General features: G+C 46.4%; 2 protein-coding genes and 1 pseudogene across 3 annotated transcripts in view; 2 read left to right on the forward strand and 1 right to left on the reverse strand.

Annotated features, from left to right (window-relative positions):
* Window positions 1–3,364: 3,364 nt before the first annotated feature.
* dennd10 (DENN domain containing 10) lies at window positions 3,365–7,084 on the forward strand. The gene is made up of 10 exons (XM_084461265.1): window positions 3,365–3,426; window positions 3,553–3,607; window positions 3,827–4,023; window positions 4,110–4,189; window positions 4,354–4,502; window positions 4,632–4,743; window positions 5,038–5,138; window positions 5,379–5,486; window positions 6,344–6,438; window positions 6,860–7,084. The coding sequence occupies exons 2-10, from the start codon at window positions 3,562–3,564 to the stop codon at window positions 7,025–7,027; spliced, it is 1,056 nt and encodes a 351-aa protein (XP_084317391.1). The 5' UTR covers window positions 3,365–3,426; window positions 3,553–3,561; the 3' UTR covers window positions 7,028–7,084.
* Window positions 7,085–9,472: 2,388 nt separating this feature from the next.
* On the reverse strand, window positions 9,473–10,485 carry LOC311328453 (dual specificity protein phosphatase 13A-like; the record flags this gene model as incomplete). Its single annotated transcript, XM_084461280.1, has 3 exons — window positions 9,473–9,684; window positions 9,871–10,088; window positions 10,361–10,485. 3 exons carry the CDS (start codon window positions 10,483–10,485, stop codon window positions 9,473–9,475), a joined length of 555 nt encoding a protein of 184 aa, XP_084317406.1.
* A 3,715-nt stretch (window positions 10,486–14,200) lies between these two features.
* LOC311329640 (sphingomyelin synthase-related protein 1-like) overlaps window positions 14,201–21,356 on the forward strand; it is an 11,770-nt pseudogene continuing 4,614 nt past the window's right edge. The window contains exons 1-2 of the transcript XR_014631344.1: window positions 14,201–14,332; window positions 19,808–20,425. The product of XR_014631344.1 is annotated as a sphingomyelin synthase-related protein 1-like (transcript). The remainder of the gene's footprint in view (window positions 14,333–19,807; window positions 20,426–21,356) is intronic.

Below are 21,356 nucleotides of genomic sequence, written 5' to 3' on the forward strand. Positions count from 1 at the left end.
AGCGGTCTACTTCAGTGGCGGACTTCCGGTATGCTCGGCGTTAGACCGAAGAGGATGGAATGCCAAGAGGGGGGGTAAAGGATATATTTCAGTTTCTTATTCTTAGTCTTAGAAAGGAATTTGCCTATGTCCAGTGGATCTAATTTCTACTGTGTGATTAGCCTACATATTTTCCTTTTTTAGACCTTTGTGGAATCACTTCCTGTATTTGAGTTAACTTGACCTTTATTTTTAAATGCGTGTGTAGTTGCAGCTAGAGAGAAGTATGAGAAAAAAGGATGAATGATTGCGCTCGTGTGTGAACGAGAAATCCTCTTCATATACAGTTTAGCACCCCCCGAAGAAGCATAAAGTTCTTACGGTGGTTTTCGTTGATTACTACGTAAATAAATCCGTGATCATCAGTCAAGACTATTCATTCATTCGAGGGACTGCTACAGGGGGCATATTTGGCGTCTCCCTGAAGAGGGTGCTCATGTAGCGTTTCCGCCATTATGGACTGTCATTTGCAAAAATGAAAACAGTGTTCTGCACTAAATTGTCAGAATTATCAGAGTACATGTCCAGAGCTTGCCTTTCACTGGTTCCCCAAATATTATGACAGGTTATTGTTTGTTTAATATGTTCACAAAAGTGTAGAAATTGAAGTTCACTGGACCTGTCAGTGCTAGTTAGGGTATGGAATGCCAAGAGGGGGCATATTTGGCGTCTCCCTGAAGAGGGTGCTCACGTTTCCGCCATTATGGACTGTCATCTGCTGCAGAAAAACATCTGGAACAATGAAAACAGTGTTGCTGCAATAAATTGTCTGAATTATCAGAGTACGTGTTCAGAGCTTGCCTTTCACTGGTTCCCCAAAGATTCTGACAGGTTATTGTTTGTTTTATATGTTCACAAAAGTGTAGAAATTGAAGTTCACTGGACCTGTCAGTGCTAGTTAGGGTATGGAATGCCAAGAGGGGGCATATTTTGCGTCTCCCTGAAGAGGGTGCTCACGTTTCCGCCATTATGGACTGTCATCTGCTGCAGAAAAACATCTGGAACAATGAAAACAGTGTTGCTGCAATAAATTGTCTGAATTATCAGAGTACGTGTTCAGAGCTTGCCTTTCACTGGTTCCCCAAAGATTCTGACAGGTTATTGTTTGTTTAATATGTGCACAAAAGTGTAGAAATTGAAGTTCGCTGGACCTGTCAGTGCTAGTTAGGGTATGGAATGCCAAGAGGGGGCATATTTGGCGTCTCCCTGAAGAGGGTTTCGCCATTATGGACTGTCATCTGCTGCAGAAAAAAACATCTGGAAAAATGAAAACAGTGTTGCTGCAATAAATTGTCAGAATTATCAGAGTACATGTCCAGAGCTTGCCTTTCACTGGTTCATCAAAGATTCTGACAGGTATGTTTGTTTAATATGTTCACAAAAGTGTAGAAATTGAAGTTCACTGGACCTGTCAGTGCGCTAGCTAATGTTAGCTGTTCACAAAAGATCCTGACAGGTAATTGTTGGTTTAACTTGTTTACAAAAGTTTAGCAATGATAGTTGACTGGACCTGTCAGTGCTGGCTAGCTAGTTAGCTAGTGTAACCAATGTAATACAGTTTAGAGTTCCTGCTAGTTACTAGCTAGCCCTTTTAACCCTGAAAATACAGTGACAACATTTTGAATATTAATTGGATTTTCCCTATAATACTAGAAAGTGCAGTTTCTCAGCTTTCAGCAAGTGTTGGAGTGAGGAATTTTTTAGATTTGTTAGATATTTTTTTTTATATTATTAAATATTTGTTAGATATTTTTTAAATGTTGCCGGTGATGTGGTCGTATTGAAAGGGCTAGGTAGCCATGTTGATAACAGACTAGTTATTGACATGGCAGAGTCAGAAATACCGTTATCTACACACTAACAATAACAGGTTTTTAGCTATGGTGTTGTTGACCTATATGGTCTTGTTTTACAGGTGTGCCAGGTGTGTGCAGGACCTGTGAAATACCAGCCTCATACCTTTTGTAAACCTGTGTGGATGTAGCTGTATCAGTCTATATAGAATGAGTAACTTGTATCTGTGCAGATTTTATTTTATATTTTCATGAAGATAAAAAACAAAAAGTGACATCTTAATAGTGGGGATTCCTGATTATTATTTAGTAAACGTAAGTGTCAACATGAAAAAAGTGAGTGCATGACATTGACAGCTAACAGTGCAGCACAGGTTGCACAATCAACTTGACAGTCCAAAATGGCGGCGGCCCGGGGGCGTTTTGGTTCCATAGCAGAAAGAATGGAGTGTTCCCTCTTGGCATTCCATATTCTTTGGTTAGACGTAGACTCGCGTCAGCAGTTTCTATTCACTTGGTTTCCGGTCTAAAGCCAGCTGGTATCCTGTCACACAAATGCCGAATCGAGCAGCCTATAGTCTCGCTAGTCACTACGAATTCGAATAAAACATGGACATACCAAACGCAGTAGCCTATTCCAGAAGAGGTTATTGCTGTATCGCATCGTAGGTTTATGGGTAGGCCTGTTTTTGGACAGTATCCGCATAGGCCGGAAACCACAACGGCAAAGCAAATAGGCCCCTGGCTAAGCTAGATGTATATCAAATAGATAAGCAGAAATAATGCTCCCTGTATAATTGCAGTAACGCTTATGAGACTTGAGGAAGAGCTTGAGATATCAGCTTTCTCTCATGCACAAAATCACTTACAACTCTGTCATTTTTACCCAGACTTAGTCCAGACTAATATGCATAAGGCCGAGCTATTGGTGAATATTGATCTACCTACCAGAGCTCAGCGACCTGCAATGTCGAGTTGGAGACACAGACATACCAAAGCAATTTAAAATATTTGCACCCATCCTCACGGCTGTAGTGGTGACTAGACTTGGGTATACTCTGATTAAAGAAGTGAGTGGCAGACATGTTACAGTTTTTACATTAGTGGTGTTTAAAGAAGTGGGCATAGGCTTCTGTGGGTCTATGGAGAAGACCCCTCCACTACACAACTGCCCATACTGTCATCATTTATCTTTCTTGCACTTTATCAACCTTACAGAGGACAATACACCATCATCACAGCAGGGGGCAGCATAGCGTTTCTGAGTGGTAGGCTACACATGTGTTTATCCCATCTGCTCCTCAGTGGCATATCGGATCCGTAGCCTACTAAACATTTTTAAGAACATTATTTTATCGTTATTGTTAAATGGTATGTGTTGAATGAAGCGTTCTACAATCCACAAATTGATGTTTTATAGTGTTAATCAGCCACCATAGAAGAAGCAGTATCAGGAGGAAGGAAGTGATGGTCATGTGTTTAGGTTTAGGAAGCCACTGATTTTGACAGCTCGAAATGAGGCTACTGACTAGTACTAACTCCATCGGTTTGGTAATCTAAGATATATCATTGCAGTTGCATTTGGACCAGATAGGTAGGCTACACGAGATACAATAATTTCCTGCGTGTCTTTACAAAATTCGACGTGAGCTAATGATTTAAATCAGCACAAAACGGAGTCCTCCCAGTGAGAGTTTGTCTGGAGCGGATCTTATTCTAGGGATGGGATATGGCAGCTCCTGAGATACAGTTTATGCTGAGTGTTGGATTAATTGGTAAGAAAGTTTTATTCTACAGCAACGATTATAGGATTATTTAGCTTTATAACTACCTTGATACATATTGGAGCCCGTAGACTTGAAATCACATGACTACAATGTGATCGAGGGCAATTAGTGGAGTTTATGAAAGTCCTGTTTGTTAATTATAACCGTGTAATGAGAATGGGTAGATTGAGTGCCAATTAAACGTGACTTATTTGTTCCCCTTTCTAGAGAGGGATGTGAACGCAGACACGTTGTGGGTGTGGTGCTATCCGTCTGTCCGTGCAGACTTGCGAGAGGTCCTGCTCACCAAGTGCTGTCTGACACAGGACAGCAAAGACCTGACCACGTTTGTGTTTGGTCAGTTCTGCCGAACCTGGTACTACATATCCACGGTGGAAGTGCAAGAACCCACGGCCCTTAAAAAGGTAGTTAGGGCCACACACCCACCGTTACCACATTAGACCTTAGACTAGACTTAAAATCCCTTATTTTCTTCATTTATTCTATTTAGGTCACCCATTTCTCAATAGTTGTCACATCAAAAGACTTTAATCCTGAAAAGTATGCCGCATTCAGCAGAGTACTATGCAGGTAATTCACATTCTACACTATGATTTATAACATAATGTCTGTGAGTGTCTACCCTTAACTCTCATTGTACTGTATTCTCTCTACCTTCTCATCTCAATACCTTTGTGAGATAAGTATGCAACAGCGTTGTTTTAATGGCCTGGAGCTATTTTGGGGTTCCTCAGGATGTACCTCAAGCATGGCAGCCCTGTGGAAATGATGGAGGGGTACATATCAGTCCTCACGAAAGGCATTTGCCACAGCGACGAGAATGGCTCTTTTCTTATCAGCGATTACGATGTCAGGAAGGCCTACTCAGCAGGCTCCATCAAAGGTAAACGTGAAACTTGTAAAGACATGGATGATTTTTCAGGTTCCTGACACTGCAAAAAGCAATCTCCACTAAGAGGGAGATCTCAATTCACTGCAAACATGTAGATGTGATCCTATGATCCCATTTCAGATGTGGTGGCCCAGTTTGGGCTGGAGACCATCATCCTCTACACAGCCCTCATGCTGAAGAAGAGGATTGTGGTCCATCATCCTCATGTGGAAGTACTGTTGGAGTTCACAAGGTATCGTATATGGAAATGAAGGATGTTTTTTATTTTATTTATTCAGTTTTCATTGTTCTTATTGAAAAGTCAATCAATCAATCAATCAATCAAAGCTTTATTTATATAGCGCATTTCATACCCAGAGGCAACACAATGCGCTTTACAGAGAACAAGGGAGGTGGGCATACGACCCACCCCTACATATTCCAGAGTCATATGAATTACTTAATTTCATCACCTGACTGTAAGAATGTGGGTGATCATTGTAACATTGTATCGATCAACTTTGTGATGTATTTCCTGTCCCCTCAGGGTGCTTCCTGCCCTGACATGGCACCGGAAGGACTGGTCCATTCTGCACCCCTACGTCCACCTGAGGGACATCGAGCTGGGAGACCTGAAGATGTGCACCGGTCAGAGAGACGCATGCTTGATTCTTAGGGCTCAGTGATAAACCACCATCTGCCCTGTGATCCTGAAGAATATCAAGGAAATGATTGATTGATTGATTGATTGATTGGTTGATTGGTTGATTGATTGATTGATTGATTGATTGATTGATTGATTGATTGATTGATTGATTGATTGATTGATTGATTGATTGATTGATTGATTGGTTGATTGATATAGCCATATGTTCTCTCTCTCTGTAGGATATGTGGCAGGATTCGTGGATCCAGAAGTGAGCAACAGACCGGACCTGTTTGATGTGTATGTGAACCTCCCAGACAGGGAGATCATAATATCTCAGAGTGCAAAAGGTTGGTGACGGTCTGTTCAAATTGAATGATCCTATTCCTGGTTACACATCGACCCCAAAGCCTTAGCCTGTGTGCACATGTGTAGATCTGGATTGATTGTCTCATCATATCTCTATGAGTATATAGTGTATAATTCTACTACTACTACTAATAATAATAATAAACTTTATTTATATGGCACTTTTTAAAACAATGTTACAGTGCTTCACAAACAAAATCAAGCAGCACACAACAACATTGTACTGTAAGAGAAAAAAATAAGAAGAACTAACAACACCTTAAAATACAGGAAAAAGGGAAGAAAGTAATATGGATAAAATAAACTAAAAAGAAAAAATACTGTATTATGGCATATCTGTAAATAAAAACTACAAAAAAACTACAAAAATGAGTTTTGAGCAAAGAAACGATGATCCAGATTGATCTTGTCTGAGACTCTCGGGCAGGGAGTTCCATACCTGAGGGGTTCGTACAGGTTTGGGACTGGGCCCTGGAGGCCAGCGCTGAGGGGTCCGTACAGGTTTGGGACTGGGCCCTGGAGGCCAGCGCAGAGGGATCCGTACAGGTTTGGGACTGGGCCCTGGAGGCCAGCGCTGAGGGGTCCGTACAGGTTTGGGACTGGGCCCTGGAGGCCAGCGCTGAGGGGTCCGTACAGGTTTGGGACTGGGCCCTGGAGGCCAGCGCTGAGGGGTCCGTACAGGTTTGGGACTGAGCCCTGGACGCCAGCGCTGAGGGGTCTGTACAGGTTTGGGACTGGGCCCTGGAGGCCAGCGCTGAGGGATCTGTACAGGTTTGGGACTGGGCCCTGGAGGCCAGCGCTCTGGGATTCTGTCTCATTGATCTGTTTCCCCACACAGAGGCCTTGACTATGGGGAAACTGCACAAGGACATTGGCCTCTTCATAGTCCAGTCTGCAGAGGACGCTGAGAGAACTGATGGGCAGGTGATCAAGGTGAGATTGCACACAAACATCTCTATGATTTAGAACCAGCTCAGTGGCCTTGTGGTTAGAGTGTCCGCCCTGAGACTGGGAGGTCGGGAGTTCGATCCCCGGCCGAGTCATACCAAAGACTATAAAAATGGGACCCATTGCCTCCCTGCTTGGCACTCAGCATCAAGGGTTGGAATTGGGGGGCTACTGTACATCACCAAATGATTCCCGAGCGCGGCACCGCTGCTGCTCACCGCTCCCCCAGGGGATGGGTCAAATGCGGAGAACACATTTCACACACTCAGGTGTGTGACAATCATTGGGACTTTAACTTTATAAATCAAGAATCTTGTTCTAGGTAGTGCTCCAGAGGGGTCAAGTAAGAAGAAATCTGTGCATTTAGTGGCATATTCACTTGTTTTCATTCCGTCTCTGTTCTCAGGATATTTCTGTGAAAACGAGAGAGATCCTTGCCAATCTTGTGGCCCTAGCAGACGAGTCTGACAACTTAAAAATCACTCTGGACACTTTAAAGCAGAGGAAGCTCCCGCCTGCAACGGAGAACTTCCTGTTTCACCTGGCAGCTGCCGAGCAGCTTCTGAAGATATGAAACTCAACCCTGTCTTCCTTCATGACTGAACCTTAACCCTGTCTTCCTTCATGACTGAACCTTAACCCTGTCTTCCTTCATGGAACTACTACATATGACTGAACCTTAACCCTGTCTTCCTTCATGGATCTACTACACATGACTGAACCTTAACCCTGTCTTCCTTCATAGAACCTTTACACATAAGGTCATTGAATATTAGCATGGACATTAGTCTATGTGAGAATGCATGATTTTGCAGTAAGCATTATGTATTGAATTCCTTACTGGGAGCGAGTGAGATTTTAAGTCAGGTGTGTGTTGTTGGCTGTCTTGTTCACATTAAAACAGTACGAGAGGTTTCTTCAAAAGGCAGAAATCTGTTGATGGAATCGGCTCATTTATAGATCAGTCCAGGATGTGGTGTTTTGTCTGAAGGCATAAACAACTTGTTTGCTTAAAGGAGCGTGGTGCATGCTCCCCAAGTACACAATGTATCATCAAAACCTTGCGGTGTGAAATGTGTAAAGCGGTTTCAATTACATTGATTAACTTTCCTACAATGATTTATCATTTAGAAATAATATGGTTTACCGAACATGATTAATAGGCTATGGCTATTGTAAATTATGTAGGATTTTGTCACCTCATCATCAATTATTCATTGTTTGTGTATATACAATTCTTTGGTAATATGAAAGATTTATTGAATTGTATATTTGTTTCTCATTTCATGGTGCATTTTGGTAACATGCTTAATCAATGTGCAACGCCTTGTGCCAATTGGCTTAATTTTGCTCGTGTTGCCAGAAGTTGTCTGTGCCTAAATACAGAAGACACTGTGCAATATAGAATTGCTGTTTTATTTTAGGAGATAAGTTAATGTATTTTTCATAACTTATTCATATATAATGCATGTATATTAATTGTACAACATACTGTAGATTCCAATAGTATTTCTCATTCTATCCAGAAAACAACAGAGACCATATTTTTTGTAATTCTTTAATGGTTACGTTTCTAATATATATATATATATATATATATATATATATATATATATAAATAACAATGGCGCACAATGACAAACAGATGTAATCAAGCCTGCAAACCAAATTTCACAAGTGAGACATGTGAAATCTGTGAGCAGCATTGTTGATTTACAGACTCATATGGTTACAAGTCATGTGGGATTAATTGTCCTCTCACATCAACATGAAACTTGCAACTAATAAATCATCTGTCAACAATTTGGTCTTTGTTCTAAGTTTGTTCTGTAGTTTCTAATGGGAAACATGGCATTATTCATCATGCAAACCAGGCATACGCTATAGGTGTCCATAAGCTGCGTCTCATTCAGTTGAAGGGTGGTTTTTGTGCGTGGCTGGCCAGCCGTGCATCTAGAATAGCGAATGTCCAGTAGTCCTCACTCCCTTTTTCCCGTTGTTGACCTGCAGTTCTATGTTGCTACCACAAGAGGCAGTGGTCCCAGAACCTGCAGTTCTATTTTTGCTACCACAAGAGCAGTTACCGTTTTCGGCCACAGGAGGGCAGCAACAGACTTAGATAGACTGTTCCTTGTTCAGTTTCAGCAATTCAGTGAATATTTGAGTTAGGCTATTTAGTTTATTTGTGTAAGTATTTCTGTTAGTTATACATTATATTTCTTTATTATTTCAGAGACCACACACTCACTGTCTGTTTATGTAAGTGAAGAGAATTGAAAGGTCAAATAATGTGTATAAAGGGTTTATAGAGGGGTCCACGGCCCCCGACCCAATATGAAGCGAGGGGGCAGAGTCTTGCCACCACACCACTGTCCACGCCACGGACCCCACACATCAGCCCCGGAGAGGGCTAGAGAAACACGGTCTTCAATGGTGGGGGCAGGAGGGTGGCCCGGAGAGAGGTACACTGTCCACGACCAGCTCTGACCCGAGGGGGCGGAGTCTCGCCATCATGCCACTATCCACGCCACGGATCCCACAACTCAGCCCCTGAGTGGGCTAGAGACACACTTGTCTTCCGTCCTATCAGTCCTGAACAGAAACAAGCCAGCCACGCACATAAGCCAGGCTGGACCTGGCCTGGTTCTACCCAGTCAGTCTGAAGAAGTAATAAACATCTGACATTTACTAGATACACACAGTACACGCTATATACAGAAGTCGTACACGCATGAGAGCATTTGATTTGTCAAGAGGACACGTATTGTCGTCTGAGAGTCTGGATTGGAAATTGAAGGGAATACTTGAAGAAAACTACGGCGGTATATACAACATACTTTAACTAAGGACCAGCTTGTACATAATGGGCCATTTCTACAATCTTTATCAGTCAGTATTTACAAATAATGGTTAAATGAAATGTGGGTAAGAGTGGGTGGGAGGCATGAGGGGGTGAAGAGACGACAGTCAAAGAGGAGGAGGAGGGGAGGGTGAAAGGAGAGAGGGATGAGTGGAGTCGTCAGAGGAGAGGACAGAGCCTCCTCTTGCATGTGAGCTGTGTGTCGAGGGCGAGGAGGAGAGACAGGAAGTTCCTGTTGGGGTAGATGGCTCGCCGCTGGATCATGTGTTTCAGAGCGTCGCGCAGCGTCAGACGCCGTCTCAGCATCAGGAATGCCAGGACCAACGTGGCAGAACGACTCATACCCATGATGCAATGCACCAACACCTTTCCTGCATAGAGGAGGGAGAGTCTTTTATCTATGTAGCTGTGCTACGCTGAGCTATAGAGATATGACAGAGGATGCAAGGATGTACATAAAAGTTTCAAGTATTAGTTTTACACTAGAACACTATGGCCGTATGTTACACACGCACACATGAACACACACACACAGACGCACGCGTACACCGCCATACCATCTTTTGTCTTCAGAGCTTTGTGTATGAAGTCTGCAGCAGGTCGAAAGTACTGGCTGAGGTCAAAGTGGGCGGAGTCTTCAGCAGGGATTCCACAGTACAGACAGGCGTTACCGTAGAAACTCTGGTCCCCGATACTGCCTTGCTTAGCGTGGGCAGCGTTCAGAACATGAGTGATGCCCAGCTTCTGTAACGCACCTCGGCTCTGGGCAATGGCCCTGGAAAACACACACACACACACACACACACAGACACACACACACACACACACACACACACAGACACCACATGCACGTCAGACAGAACACAGTGGCCAAAAATAACCATCCCATTAACAGTCTGTGAGGAAAATGACTAAGCAGTCAATGATTGAGCAGGCAACTGACTGGAAGCCAGATCAATACAGACAGCAATACAGTACTTCAGCGGAGAACTCAGCAAACAGCAACTATGCTAAGAGACTATGCTAAGATCATAACATGATACTCACACATTTCCTATGTAGAGGTTGGGCCAGATCTCGTCAATGGGGGTCAGCTCCAGTTTGCAGGAATCCAGGAGGAGCTCCAGCTCCCTGATGGCCGCTAGGTCCTGTGTCTGTCTGCCATCCGACATGCCTGGTCCCTGCCTGGAGTGATGGCTTTCACACACTCCTGGACTTCTCCCTCAACTGTCTGTCTGTCTCTGGCAACTAGGCTCTCTTTCTGCCCTGCCGTGTATTTGTGTGTGTGTGTGTGTGTGTGTGTGTGTGTGTGTGTGTGTGTGTGTGTGTGTGTGTGTGTGTGTGTGTGTGTGGTGTGTGAGGGACATGAGCAGGTGGCTCTTTGGGTGACCCCCGATTTAGCTCTGGGTTCGGTCTATTCTCTTTCCCTGGAGGCAAAAGGACTCAGTGGAGGCGCGTCCATTGAGGCAGGGGAGGACAGTCCTTCTCAGTTTTTGGAGAGAAGAGAGGGATTTAAATATAAATATATGAATTTATTTATTTATAATTAATATTATCTCAGTTTTTGTTCATAAAGCAGGTTTTCCCTATGGATAAAAACCCATTATTGAAATTCTAAAGCTCCACAAACTAACTCTAAAGCTCCAACAGTGACATCTATAACATGCAGCTGGAGGACCCATAGATATCTATGGAAGGGAGGCTAGCCTCCTTTAGGGCGGGTTCTTTTATATTAAATCAACGTAATGCCTTTTTTTCTTGCTAATTTGTGATTGGCCAAAACGCAAGCGAGGACAGTACTGTACTCCGAACAGGATTTAATGATTGACATTTTGTTAGTCCAATCACATTCCAGATTCCAGATTCACCACAGTGAAGGCCGATTGAGTCGGCGTTGATGTCTGTGTTTCTCTTCCCTGCGCCATTGGAGACTTTTTGTGTGTTCGTAGCTCCATAATATAATACATCCGAAAGTATGATGGGACATATTATACATCAAACTGTCTTTTTGTCTTGATTCTAGCCATCTAAAAATCTAAGCTGACATAAATACTTTGAGTTAGAGCCGTCTGAACACGACAGTTGGCTGGCTATAGCCGGTAACGTTAGCTACGAGGTGCACGTGAGGCTACAGCATAGGCAGGCTGCTGATTGGCTGGAGGCGCAAACTGGCGGCAACTCGTCCAAAACATTTCTAGAGACTGGGTCGCAAAAAAAAATTAAATTTGTTTTATTTCATTCTTTGTATTGATTGATTGTTGCCAATTTGTATTGTTTTGTAATGTACATTTTGTACTGTTTTGTACCTTGATTAATAAAGATTTATAAAAAAAAAAAAGAAAAAAAAAAAGAGACTGGGTCACAACACCGGATCAGAGAAATCCACAGCCTGGCTCCTGCTTGCGTGAGAATTGATCGCTTTGCGGTGCTTATTCCTCCTCCAAAACTTTCAACTGAATGTTCATATTGTTCTGGTAATTGTAGGCTATAGCAACATAAGAGTGGCAGCTTTGAAAGCAACCCAAATGAGCTCATCCCATAGCTGTACCATTGCTAGCCATGAGCGAACTGTTGGATACTGCATTTGCTGTGCAACGTATTCCATTGTCCAGTTGTCAAATCTATTTGCCAACAAACTGTTTGAGAGCCAGCACACCTCAGTGTCCCCTAATCAAAAACATTGTTCATATATCACCTAACCTCTCCAGCACCTCACCAATATCAATTATTTTCTCTCTTTAGAGAAGAGTACAATCCATTACAACAACTATTGCTTACAATGCTTTATTGTTGTTTTGTAATATTTTATCATGAATATGATAAACAAATGCTGCATGTAGTTAAAGAAAGTGTTATTCATTTTTTCATATGCTAAAACTGACTAAATCCACATTTTAAAGCTGATATTTCAAATAATAACTGACTGAGGGAAAGTGCCCCCCGGCGCCCATGGGCGGTTCGCCTCTCTTCCTCCTGTCCTCCTCAGTTTTTTGAGTCACCAGCCGCCACTGGTCTCTACTGTAGAGAGAGGGGAGCTGCTGCTGTGACTCAGTAGAGTCTGTTCAGTAATACGATGTTCTAGAAAGAGAGAGGAAGAACAGAGAGAGTGAGAAAAAGAGACAGAAAGGGAGAGAGAGAGATAAACAAAGAGAGAGAGAGAGAGGCTAAGTAGCAGGCTGTCACCACTGAGTGGCGGGTAGCTGGTGGAGGGGGACCAGGTGGGATTGTAACCCTGACTCTCACACTGCCGTACTGCTGGAGACCGACTGAGTCACTGTCTCTATGAAATGATGAGTCATGATATGATGAGACATGATAAGACGTGAATGTGTGTGTGTGTGTGTGTGTGTGTGTGTGTGTGTGTGTGTGTGTGTGTGTGTGTGTGTGTGTGGTCAGTCCAGCCGATCCCTCTGTCTCAGCAGGGCGTGGTCCAGGTGGATGAGCTGCTGCAGGAAGCCTCGGTTGGGGAAGACCCAGCGTCTCTGCTGGACCCGGCGCACGGCGGCCATGACGGTTAGGTCCTGCTTGATCATGAGGAAGGCCAGGACCAACGCTGCTGACCTACTCACTCCCACGGCACAGTGCACCAACACCTTGCCTGAAACACACACACACATACACCCGTTGTGCGTATTGTATGTGTTTGGGTAAGTTGTGCACGTGCGTGTGCATGTGTGTGTGTGTTACGTGCATGTGTGTGCCTGCCTGTGTGTGTGTGTGTGTGTGTGCCTGCCTGTGTGTGTGTGTGTGTGTGTGTGTGTGTGTGTGTACCAGAGCTCACCTCCTGAGCTGAGAGCCTGGTGTATGAACTCAGCGGCGGGGTAGAAGAAAGGTGAGAGGTCAAAGGTGGGCAGGTCGTTGGCTGGAACACCATAGTACCTCACCGTTGTCCCGTAGAAGTCGTCACTGCCTTCGCAGCACATCTTCCCATGGGCTGCGTTCAGGACATGAGTGATGCCCAACTGCCAGAGCCCATATTTGTCATGAGACATGTACCTGAGAGAGGGAGACAGGGTGGGCTACTGTCTACTATCTAGCCTACATACTCTCTATTTGTCTCCCTCTCTCTCTCTCTCTCTTTCTCTCACACACACACACACACACCCTATGCCTGTTGTGAATAGTAATCCGTACAACATACATGTAACACACACATTCACACGGGCCACTCACATGTCTCCTAGATAGAGGTTAGGCCACACCTCGTCTCCATGGCGACAGGAGCGCGGGGCCGCGTGCAGAAGCTCCTCCAGCACCTCCAGCGATGGACTGCCCTCGCGCTCACACTCGCTTGTCTCACACTCGCTCGTCTCACAAACACACTCCTGTTCAACGTCCGCTGTGTCACACACCCCGTCGGGGTCGCCCGTGTCGTCCCTCACACCCACGTCTTCGGCACCTGCTGAAGCCACAATTTCACTGGTCATTTCGTGTGCAGCTAAAACCCTTTCTGTCTGATTGGGCTACTGCCTCCGAAGGCCCTGCCTCGCCAGCTCCGCTGCCGGATCGTGAGGGTCAGAGACAGGTGGTGAGCTAATAGGGGCGCTCAGCTTATTCATGCACACGCATTTTCACATGGTAGGACTTCTGCAGAACGGCACGTGCGCATATTTACAGAGATGCCGATCTGAACAATTCAGTTTCTTGTTGTTTTTCAACAAGAAAAGTTGAATAACAAGTTTTATTTTGTGTAAATAATGATGCTGTTTCAACAAAGCAGCTATTTCCACTGAAAACGCGGTGTTGCCAGCAGGGGTCAGTGTCATGTAAAGCATGGGAGCTCTGTGCTCTTGACAGAGTGGCTCTTCTACCCTCTCTTCCTGTTTAGTGGCTCTTCTACCCTCTCTTCCTGTTTAGTGGCTCTTCTACCCTCTCTTCCTGTTTACTCGCCGTTGCCAGGCTGTCAGGAGCGGGTCAGGAGCATGTTGATCAAGTCTCTTTGTGGACAGGCTGCTCCCAGATAGGCAGAAGACACGCATGGATGTGACAGTCTTCTGATATCTAAACTACACTGTGTCGGTAAGTGTGGGCTATGGGCTATGGCGAGGGGTAACCTTACATATATATGTATTTGACAGCCAGAGGTTATGTTTCGAATGAATATCTTTGAATTGACGCCAATGTTACAATGTAACAACAGCGATGCGTTTTCAACTTCAGCTATTTGTCTAAAAGAATCAGAAGGCATAGGATATTTCGTAACTTTATCCCCTCCTCTTTCTCTCTCTCTCTCTCTCTCTCTCTCTCTCTCTCTCTCTCTCTCTCTCTCTCTCTCTTTTCTACCCTACCACTTTCCCTGATTGTGGAGTTTGGAAAATAGTCTGGATGAATTATGATTGGACCCTCCTGGTTCTGTTATGAGCTATTGTTTGCTTTTTGTTTCTGTTATTTGGTGGTTTTGGTTGTAGTGGGCTTGTTTTTTTGTTTTTTTTTCCTGTGTGGTGTTGAAGTGGTGGTTGTTTAGTTTTTTGTAAGGATGTTTCATTAAACATCAAAAGTCTCTCTCTCTCTCTCTCTCTCTCTTTCTCTCTCTTTCTCTCTCTTTCTCTCTCTCTCTCTCTCTCTCTCTCTCTCTCTCTCTCTCTCACTCCTCAACCCTCTTTCCCACTCTGTTTCCATCCATGACTAAAGCTCTCTCTCTCTCTCTCCCTCTCCCTCTCTCTCTCTTTCTCTCTCTCTCTCTCTCCCTCTCCCAACCCTCTTTCCCACTCTTTCCATCCATGACTAAAGCTCTCTCTCTCTTTCTCTCTCTTTCTCTTTCTTTCTCTCTCTCTCTCTCTCTCTCTCTCTCTCTCTCTCCCTCCCTCCTCAACCCTCTTTCCCACTCTGTTTCCATCCATGACTAAAGCTCTCTCTCTCTTTGAGTCAGTCATGTGTTGAGGAGGATGTGACTCGCTTGGTCAGACCCCACTAGACGCTGACACGACTGTGACTGGATGAATCCTAATCCACAGAGAGAAAGTTAGGACGTGTTAGTGACTGAAACAAGTTGCTCTAGACTTTAGTTGAGCTGCTGTCCTCCAGAACCACGAGACCTCGGCTAGACGGACAGTGTTGGGTAGAAAGCAGCTGCAGTTAAGGTGAGTAGCTACATGGCTAGTAGGCTACATGGCTAGTAGGCTACATGGTGAGTAGGCTACATGGTGAGTAGGCTACATGGCTAGTAGGCTACATGGCGAGTAGGCTACATGGTGAGTAGGCTACATGGCTAGTAGGCTACATGGCTAGTAGGCTACATGGCTAGTAGGCTACATGGTGAGTAGGCTACATGGTGAGTAGGCTACATGGCGAGTAGGCTACATGGCGAGTAGGCTACATGGAGAGTAGGCTACATGGTGAGTAGGCTACATGGCGAGTAGGCTACATGGCGAGTAGGCTACATGGCGAGTAGGCTACATGGCGAGTAGGCTACATGGCGAGTAGGCTACATGGCGAGTAGGCTACATGGCGAGTAGGCTACATGGTGAGTAGGCTACATGGTGAGTAGGCTACATGGCTAGTAGGCTACATGGTGAGTAGGCTACATGGTGAGTAAGCTACATGGCTAGTAGGCTACATGGCGAGTAGGCTACATGGCTAGTAGGCTACATGGCCAGTAGGCTACATGGTGAGTAGGCTACATGGCTAGTAGGCTACATGGTGAGTAGGCTACATGGCTAGTAGGCTACATGGCTAGTAGGCTACATGGAGAGTAGGCTACATGGCTAGGAGGCTACATGGTGAGTAGGCTACATGGCTAGTAGGCTGAATGGCGAGTAGGCTACATGGCGAGTAGGCTACATGGCGAGTAGGCTACATGGCGAGTAGGCTACATGGCGAGTAGGCTACATGGTGAGTAGGCTACATGGTGAGTAGGCTACATAGGGGTTTTGGATGGGGGTGTCAACACATTCCAGTGTTTGAACATGCTGTCTGTGTGCGAAAGAACTAACTTTTTTTTTTCCAGTTATTATCACGGTCTACATTAGCCGGGAATAGTTTCATTCGTAGTCAGACAATTCACTTTCTAGAGCTTCTATCCTATAGAATATTACATCATGTCACACAGCCGGGCGTTGGCTTCCTTGCTATAGGGCGACAGAACCAGACCAGCAAGGTTTTAGTCTTGTATAGCCTACTTTCAGATATTGCATAACCCCTCGCCTGACATGGCAGCCAGTTGTTAAATTGTTCACCCTGTGACTCATGGGGAGGGTCAGAGCAGCCTTGTCAGGAAGGGCCACAGTTGTGTCACACATGAATGGTGAAATCCTTCCCCAATCATAGGCCACATAGTCTGCACGCCTAATATTGATTTATGATTAGATATGTTGTTAGAACTACTGTTCTGTGTGCCTGGATATGAGCAGAATGCCCCTGTCTTGCTTTGGCAGGTGATGAGGTCACTCTGACCAGCTCAGCTTGTTCAGCTGGTAGCCTAACCTTAACCCTACTGATAGGGTCAGAGCATGGACTAACCTTAACCCTACTGATGGGGTCATAGCGTTGCCTAACCTTAACCCTACTGATGGGGTCATAGCGTTGCCTAACCTTAACCCTACTGATAGGGTCAGAGCGTTGACAGGGCATTCTTGCTTATGGCCCCGGCCTCGTTCAGTGGTTGTTTTCCATAGAGTTGTCTAGCGAAGAGACATTCATCCTGCCGGCTGTCTCCATCCCACTATGGCCCAGTATAGGGTTAGGGTTGTCCCTTCACGCTCATGTCTGTCCTCTGTGTCTTGGCCCAAGCCCACACGTCTCTCTCTACACACAGTTCTTCTCGATCCTGCGCTGTCTCTGTCCATAACATGCGCTGTCTCTGTCCATAACATGCGTTGTCTCTGTCCATAACATGCCCTGTCTCTGTCCATAGCATGCGCTGTCTCTGTCCATAACATGCGCTGTCTCTGTCCATAACATGCGCTGTCTCTGTCCATAACATGCGCTGTCTCTGTCCATAACATGCGCTGTCTCTGTCCATAACATGCGCTGTCTCTGTCCATAACATGCGCTGTCTCTGTCCATAACATGCGCTGTCTCTGTCCATAACATGCCCTGTCTCTGTCCATAACATGCCCTGTCTCTGTCCATAACATGCGCCGTCTCTGTCCATAACATGCGCTGTCTCTGTCCATAACATCACAGCACAATATTTTTTAAATCAACTCAAGTAAGGCTGGAGTTAGAAGTCTGAGCTGATCACATGTTCAATGTTCCCAGCCGCTCCCCCAGATCACTGATAGGATGGGGCCACCTGGTGCATTGTGGGTCTCTATCTGTCTTCTATCTGCAGCCCAGTGAGCCTGTATCTGTGATAGTGGGCTGGAGAGCTGACTCAGCGGTTATTGGAGTTGGGGATGAGCCCAGTCAGACCTTTGGAGTAGAAGGAGGAGTGATGGGGAGCTGGATGTTATCAGCAGGTGCAAGGGTCTGCTCAGAGAGGGAGAGGGAGAGAGAGAGGGAGGGAGGGAGGGAGAGGGAGGGAGAGAGAGAGAGAACAGAGAGCCTGGCTGAGGGCAGAGGGTGAAGGAGAGGGAGAGAGGGAGAGGGAGGGAGGGAGAGAGAGAGAGAGAGATGGAGGGAGGGAGAGAGAGAACAGAGAGCCTGGCTGAGGGCAGAGGGTAAAGGAGAGGCGGAGGGAGAGAGAGAGAGAGGGAGAGAGAGGGAGGGAGGGAGGGAGAGAACAGAGAGCCTGGCTGAGGGCAGAGGGTGATCATACCAGAGAGGAGCCCTGTGGAACTGAGGCGGTTCTCTCCTGTGGGACTGAGGCACTTCTCTCCTGTGGGACTGAGGCACTTCTCTCCTGTGGGACTGAGGCAGGTCTCTCCTGTGGGACTGAGGCAGGTCTCTCCTGTGGGACTGAGGCGGTTCTCTCCTGTGGGACTGAGGCGGTTCTCTCTGTGGGACTGAGGCGGTTCTCTCCTGTGGGACTGAGGCGGTTCTCTCTGTGGGACTGAGGCGGTTCTCTCCTGTGGGACTGAGGCAGTTCTCTCTGTGGGACTGAGGCGGTTCTCTCCTGTGGGACTGAGGCAGTTCTCTCTGTGGGACTGAGGCGGTTCTCTCCTGTGGGACTGAGGCGGTTCTCTGTGGGACTGAGGCAGTTCTCTCTGTGGGACTGAGGCGGTTCTCTCCCGTGGGACTGAGGCGGTTCTCTCCTGTGGGACTGAGGCAGTTCTCTCTGTGGGACTGAGGCGGTTCTCTCCTGTGGGACTGAGGCGGTTCTCTCTGTGGGACTGAGGCGGTTCTCTCCGTGGGACTGAGGCGGTTCTCTCTGTGGGACTGAGGCAGTTCTCTCCGTGGGTCAGTATGTCTGTTTGCTGAGTGATTTTACTGAAAAGTCTCTTGCTGTCATCACTGACTTTTTTAGGACTTAGAGGCGCAGTGATGAGCTGGTTTCTGGTTTAGCTGGCTCTGTTCCTAACTCTGGGGCCCTAGACCCGCATTGTAAGGGTTAGGGTTAGGGCTAGGGCTAGGGCTAGGGCTAGGGCTACTCACTAGCAGTATCCCCCAGTGGCCTGGAGTTGTTGTGTTGTGCTGTGAGCCGATTCATTCTGAACAAACGGTGATGACCGTCCCGTGCCCTCACAAGGCTTTCAGCGTGGGCAGAGTTATAGTACGGCCCGGGTCAGGTTCTGGTCCGTTTGTTTAGGCTGCATTAGCCTGTTGTGAGTGAACTTAAGCCAAATCAGCTTGAGGGTTAGGGTTAGGGTTAGGGTTAGGGTTAGGGCTAGGGTTAGGGCTAGGGTTAGGGTTAGGGCTAGGGTTAGGGTTAGGGTTCGGGTTAGGGCTGTCCGAGAGATCACTGAGGCCCGGATTAGACAGTGAAACAGCTGCCTGTTGGGTGGGTGTCGGTGGGGTCTGTCTGGGCTGGGTGTCCTGAACTCTCTCTGACTCTCTGACAGCCTGACTGTCTCTCTCTCCCTCTCCACTAACTCCTCTCCTCTAACTCCCCTTCTCTCCTCTAACTCCTCTCCTCTCCTCTAACTCCTCTTCTCTCCTCTAACTCCTCTCCTCTAACTCCTCTTCTCTTCTTTCCTCTAACTCCTCTTCTCTCCTCTAACTCCTCTCCTCTAACTCCTCTTCTCTCCTCTAACTCCTCTTCTCTCCACTAACTCCTCTAACTCCTCTTCTCTCCGCTAACTCCTCTTCTCTCCTCTAACTCCTCTTCTCTCCACTAACTCCTCTAACTCCTCTTCTCTCCGCTAACTCCTCTTCTCTCCTCTAACTCCTCTTCTCTCCTCTAACTCCTCTCCTCTTCTCTCCTCTTCTCTCCTCTTCTCTCCTATTCTCTCCTCTAACTCCTCTTCTCTCCTCTAACTCCTCTTCTCTCCTCTAACTCCTCTCCTCTTCTCTCCTCTTCTCTCCTATTCTCTCCTCTAACTCCTCTTCTCTCCACTAACTCCTCTTCTCTCCACCAACTCCTCTTCTCTTCTCTTGTCTTCTCTCCTCTAACTCCTCTTCTCTCCACTAACTCCTCTTCTCTCCTCTAACTCCTCTTCTCTCCTCTTCTCTCAGTGGGAGGAATGGCGCCCCCGCAGGCCAGTGTGAGCAGGTGGAGCTGTAAGCAGGTGGCCTGGTGGCTGAGGGACCAGGGTTTCTCTGAGTACGTAGAGCTGCTGTGCACCCAGCACCGCCTGGACGGCCCCAGCCTGCTGGTCCTGACCGAGTCCGACCTGCGCGGACCCCCCGCTGGGCCTCGCCGTCCTGGGGGACATCAAGCGCCTGGCCCTGGCCCTCCGCCGCCTCCAGAGACAGAACCAGGCGCTCGTGGAGGAGCTGGGCCTCGAGCCGGCTGACCGCCCCCCCCGCCGGGGCCTCGCCTGGGGCCAGCGGAGGAGGAGGGGACCGGTTCTGTAACGGGAGCGACCTGCGTCTGAGGGAGTGTAACGGGTCGGGGTCGTTGTCGGGGTCGGGACCCGCGTCCGGAGGGGGGCAGTGCCACGCCCATTCTAACGGGAAGTGTCGTCAGAACCACCCGGTGGGCCGGCTGGACCCGGAGCTGTGGAAGACGGGCGTCAGCTCGGTCTACGTCATGCTCGTGTTCGGGTTCACCTCCTTCGTCATGGTGATCGTCCACGAGCGCGTCCCGGACATGAGGACGTATCCCCCGCTACCCGACATCTTCCTGGACAGGTGGGTCCCAACGGAAGCCTGGAGGTTCATATTCAGACAGACAGGGTTCTATTCAGACAGACAACAGACAGGTTTATATTCAGACAGACAGGTTTATATTCAGACAGACAGGTTTATATTCACACAGACAGGGTTCTATTCAGACAGACAGGGTTCTATTCAGACAGACAGGGTTCTATTCAGACAGACAACAGACAGGTTTATATTCAGACAGACAGGTTTATATTCAGACAGACAGGGTTATTCAGACAGACAGGTCTATATTCAGACAGACAGGGTTCTATTCAGACAGACAGGGTTCTATTCAGACAGACAACAGACAGGTTTATATTCAGAAATACAGGGTTCTATTCAGACAGACAGGTTAATATTCAGACAGACAGGTTTATTATATTCAGACAGACAGGTTTATATTCAGACAGACAGGTTTATTATATTCAGACAGACAGGTTTATATTCAGACAGACAGGGTTCTATTCAGACAGACAGGTTTATATTCAGACAGACAGGTTTATATTCAGACAGACAGGGTTCTATTCAGACAGACAGGGTTCTATTCAGACAGACAGGGTTCTATTCAGACAGACAGGGTTCTATTCAGACAGACAGGGTTCTATTCAGACAGACAGGTTTATATTCAGACAGACAGGTTTATATTCAGACAGACAGGTTTATATTCAGACAGACAGGTTTATATTCAGACAGACAGGTTTATATTCAGACAGGTTTATATTCAGACAGACAGGGTTCTATTCAGACAGACAGGTTTATATTGCACGCTTGTTTTACATAGTTTAGAGTCTCTGCTTCTGCACCTTCTCTCATGTGTGCTCAATAAACGCTGATGTTTGCTTTCCACCCTAAATCTGACCACCCATTCCATTCAGGTGTATACTTATCTTTCACTAGTTAGTGATCAATAGAATATGTG

The sequence above is a fragment of the Borostomias antarcticus genome, assembly GCF_949987555.1.
Source record: "Borostomias antarcticus genome assembly, chromosome: 2".
NCBI lineage: Eukaryota > Metazoa > Chordata > Actinopteri > Stomiiformes > Stomiidae > Borostomias > Borostomias antarcticus.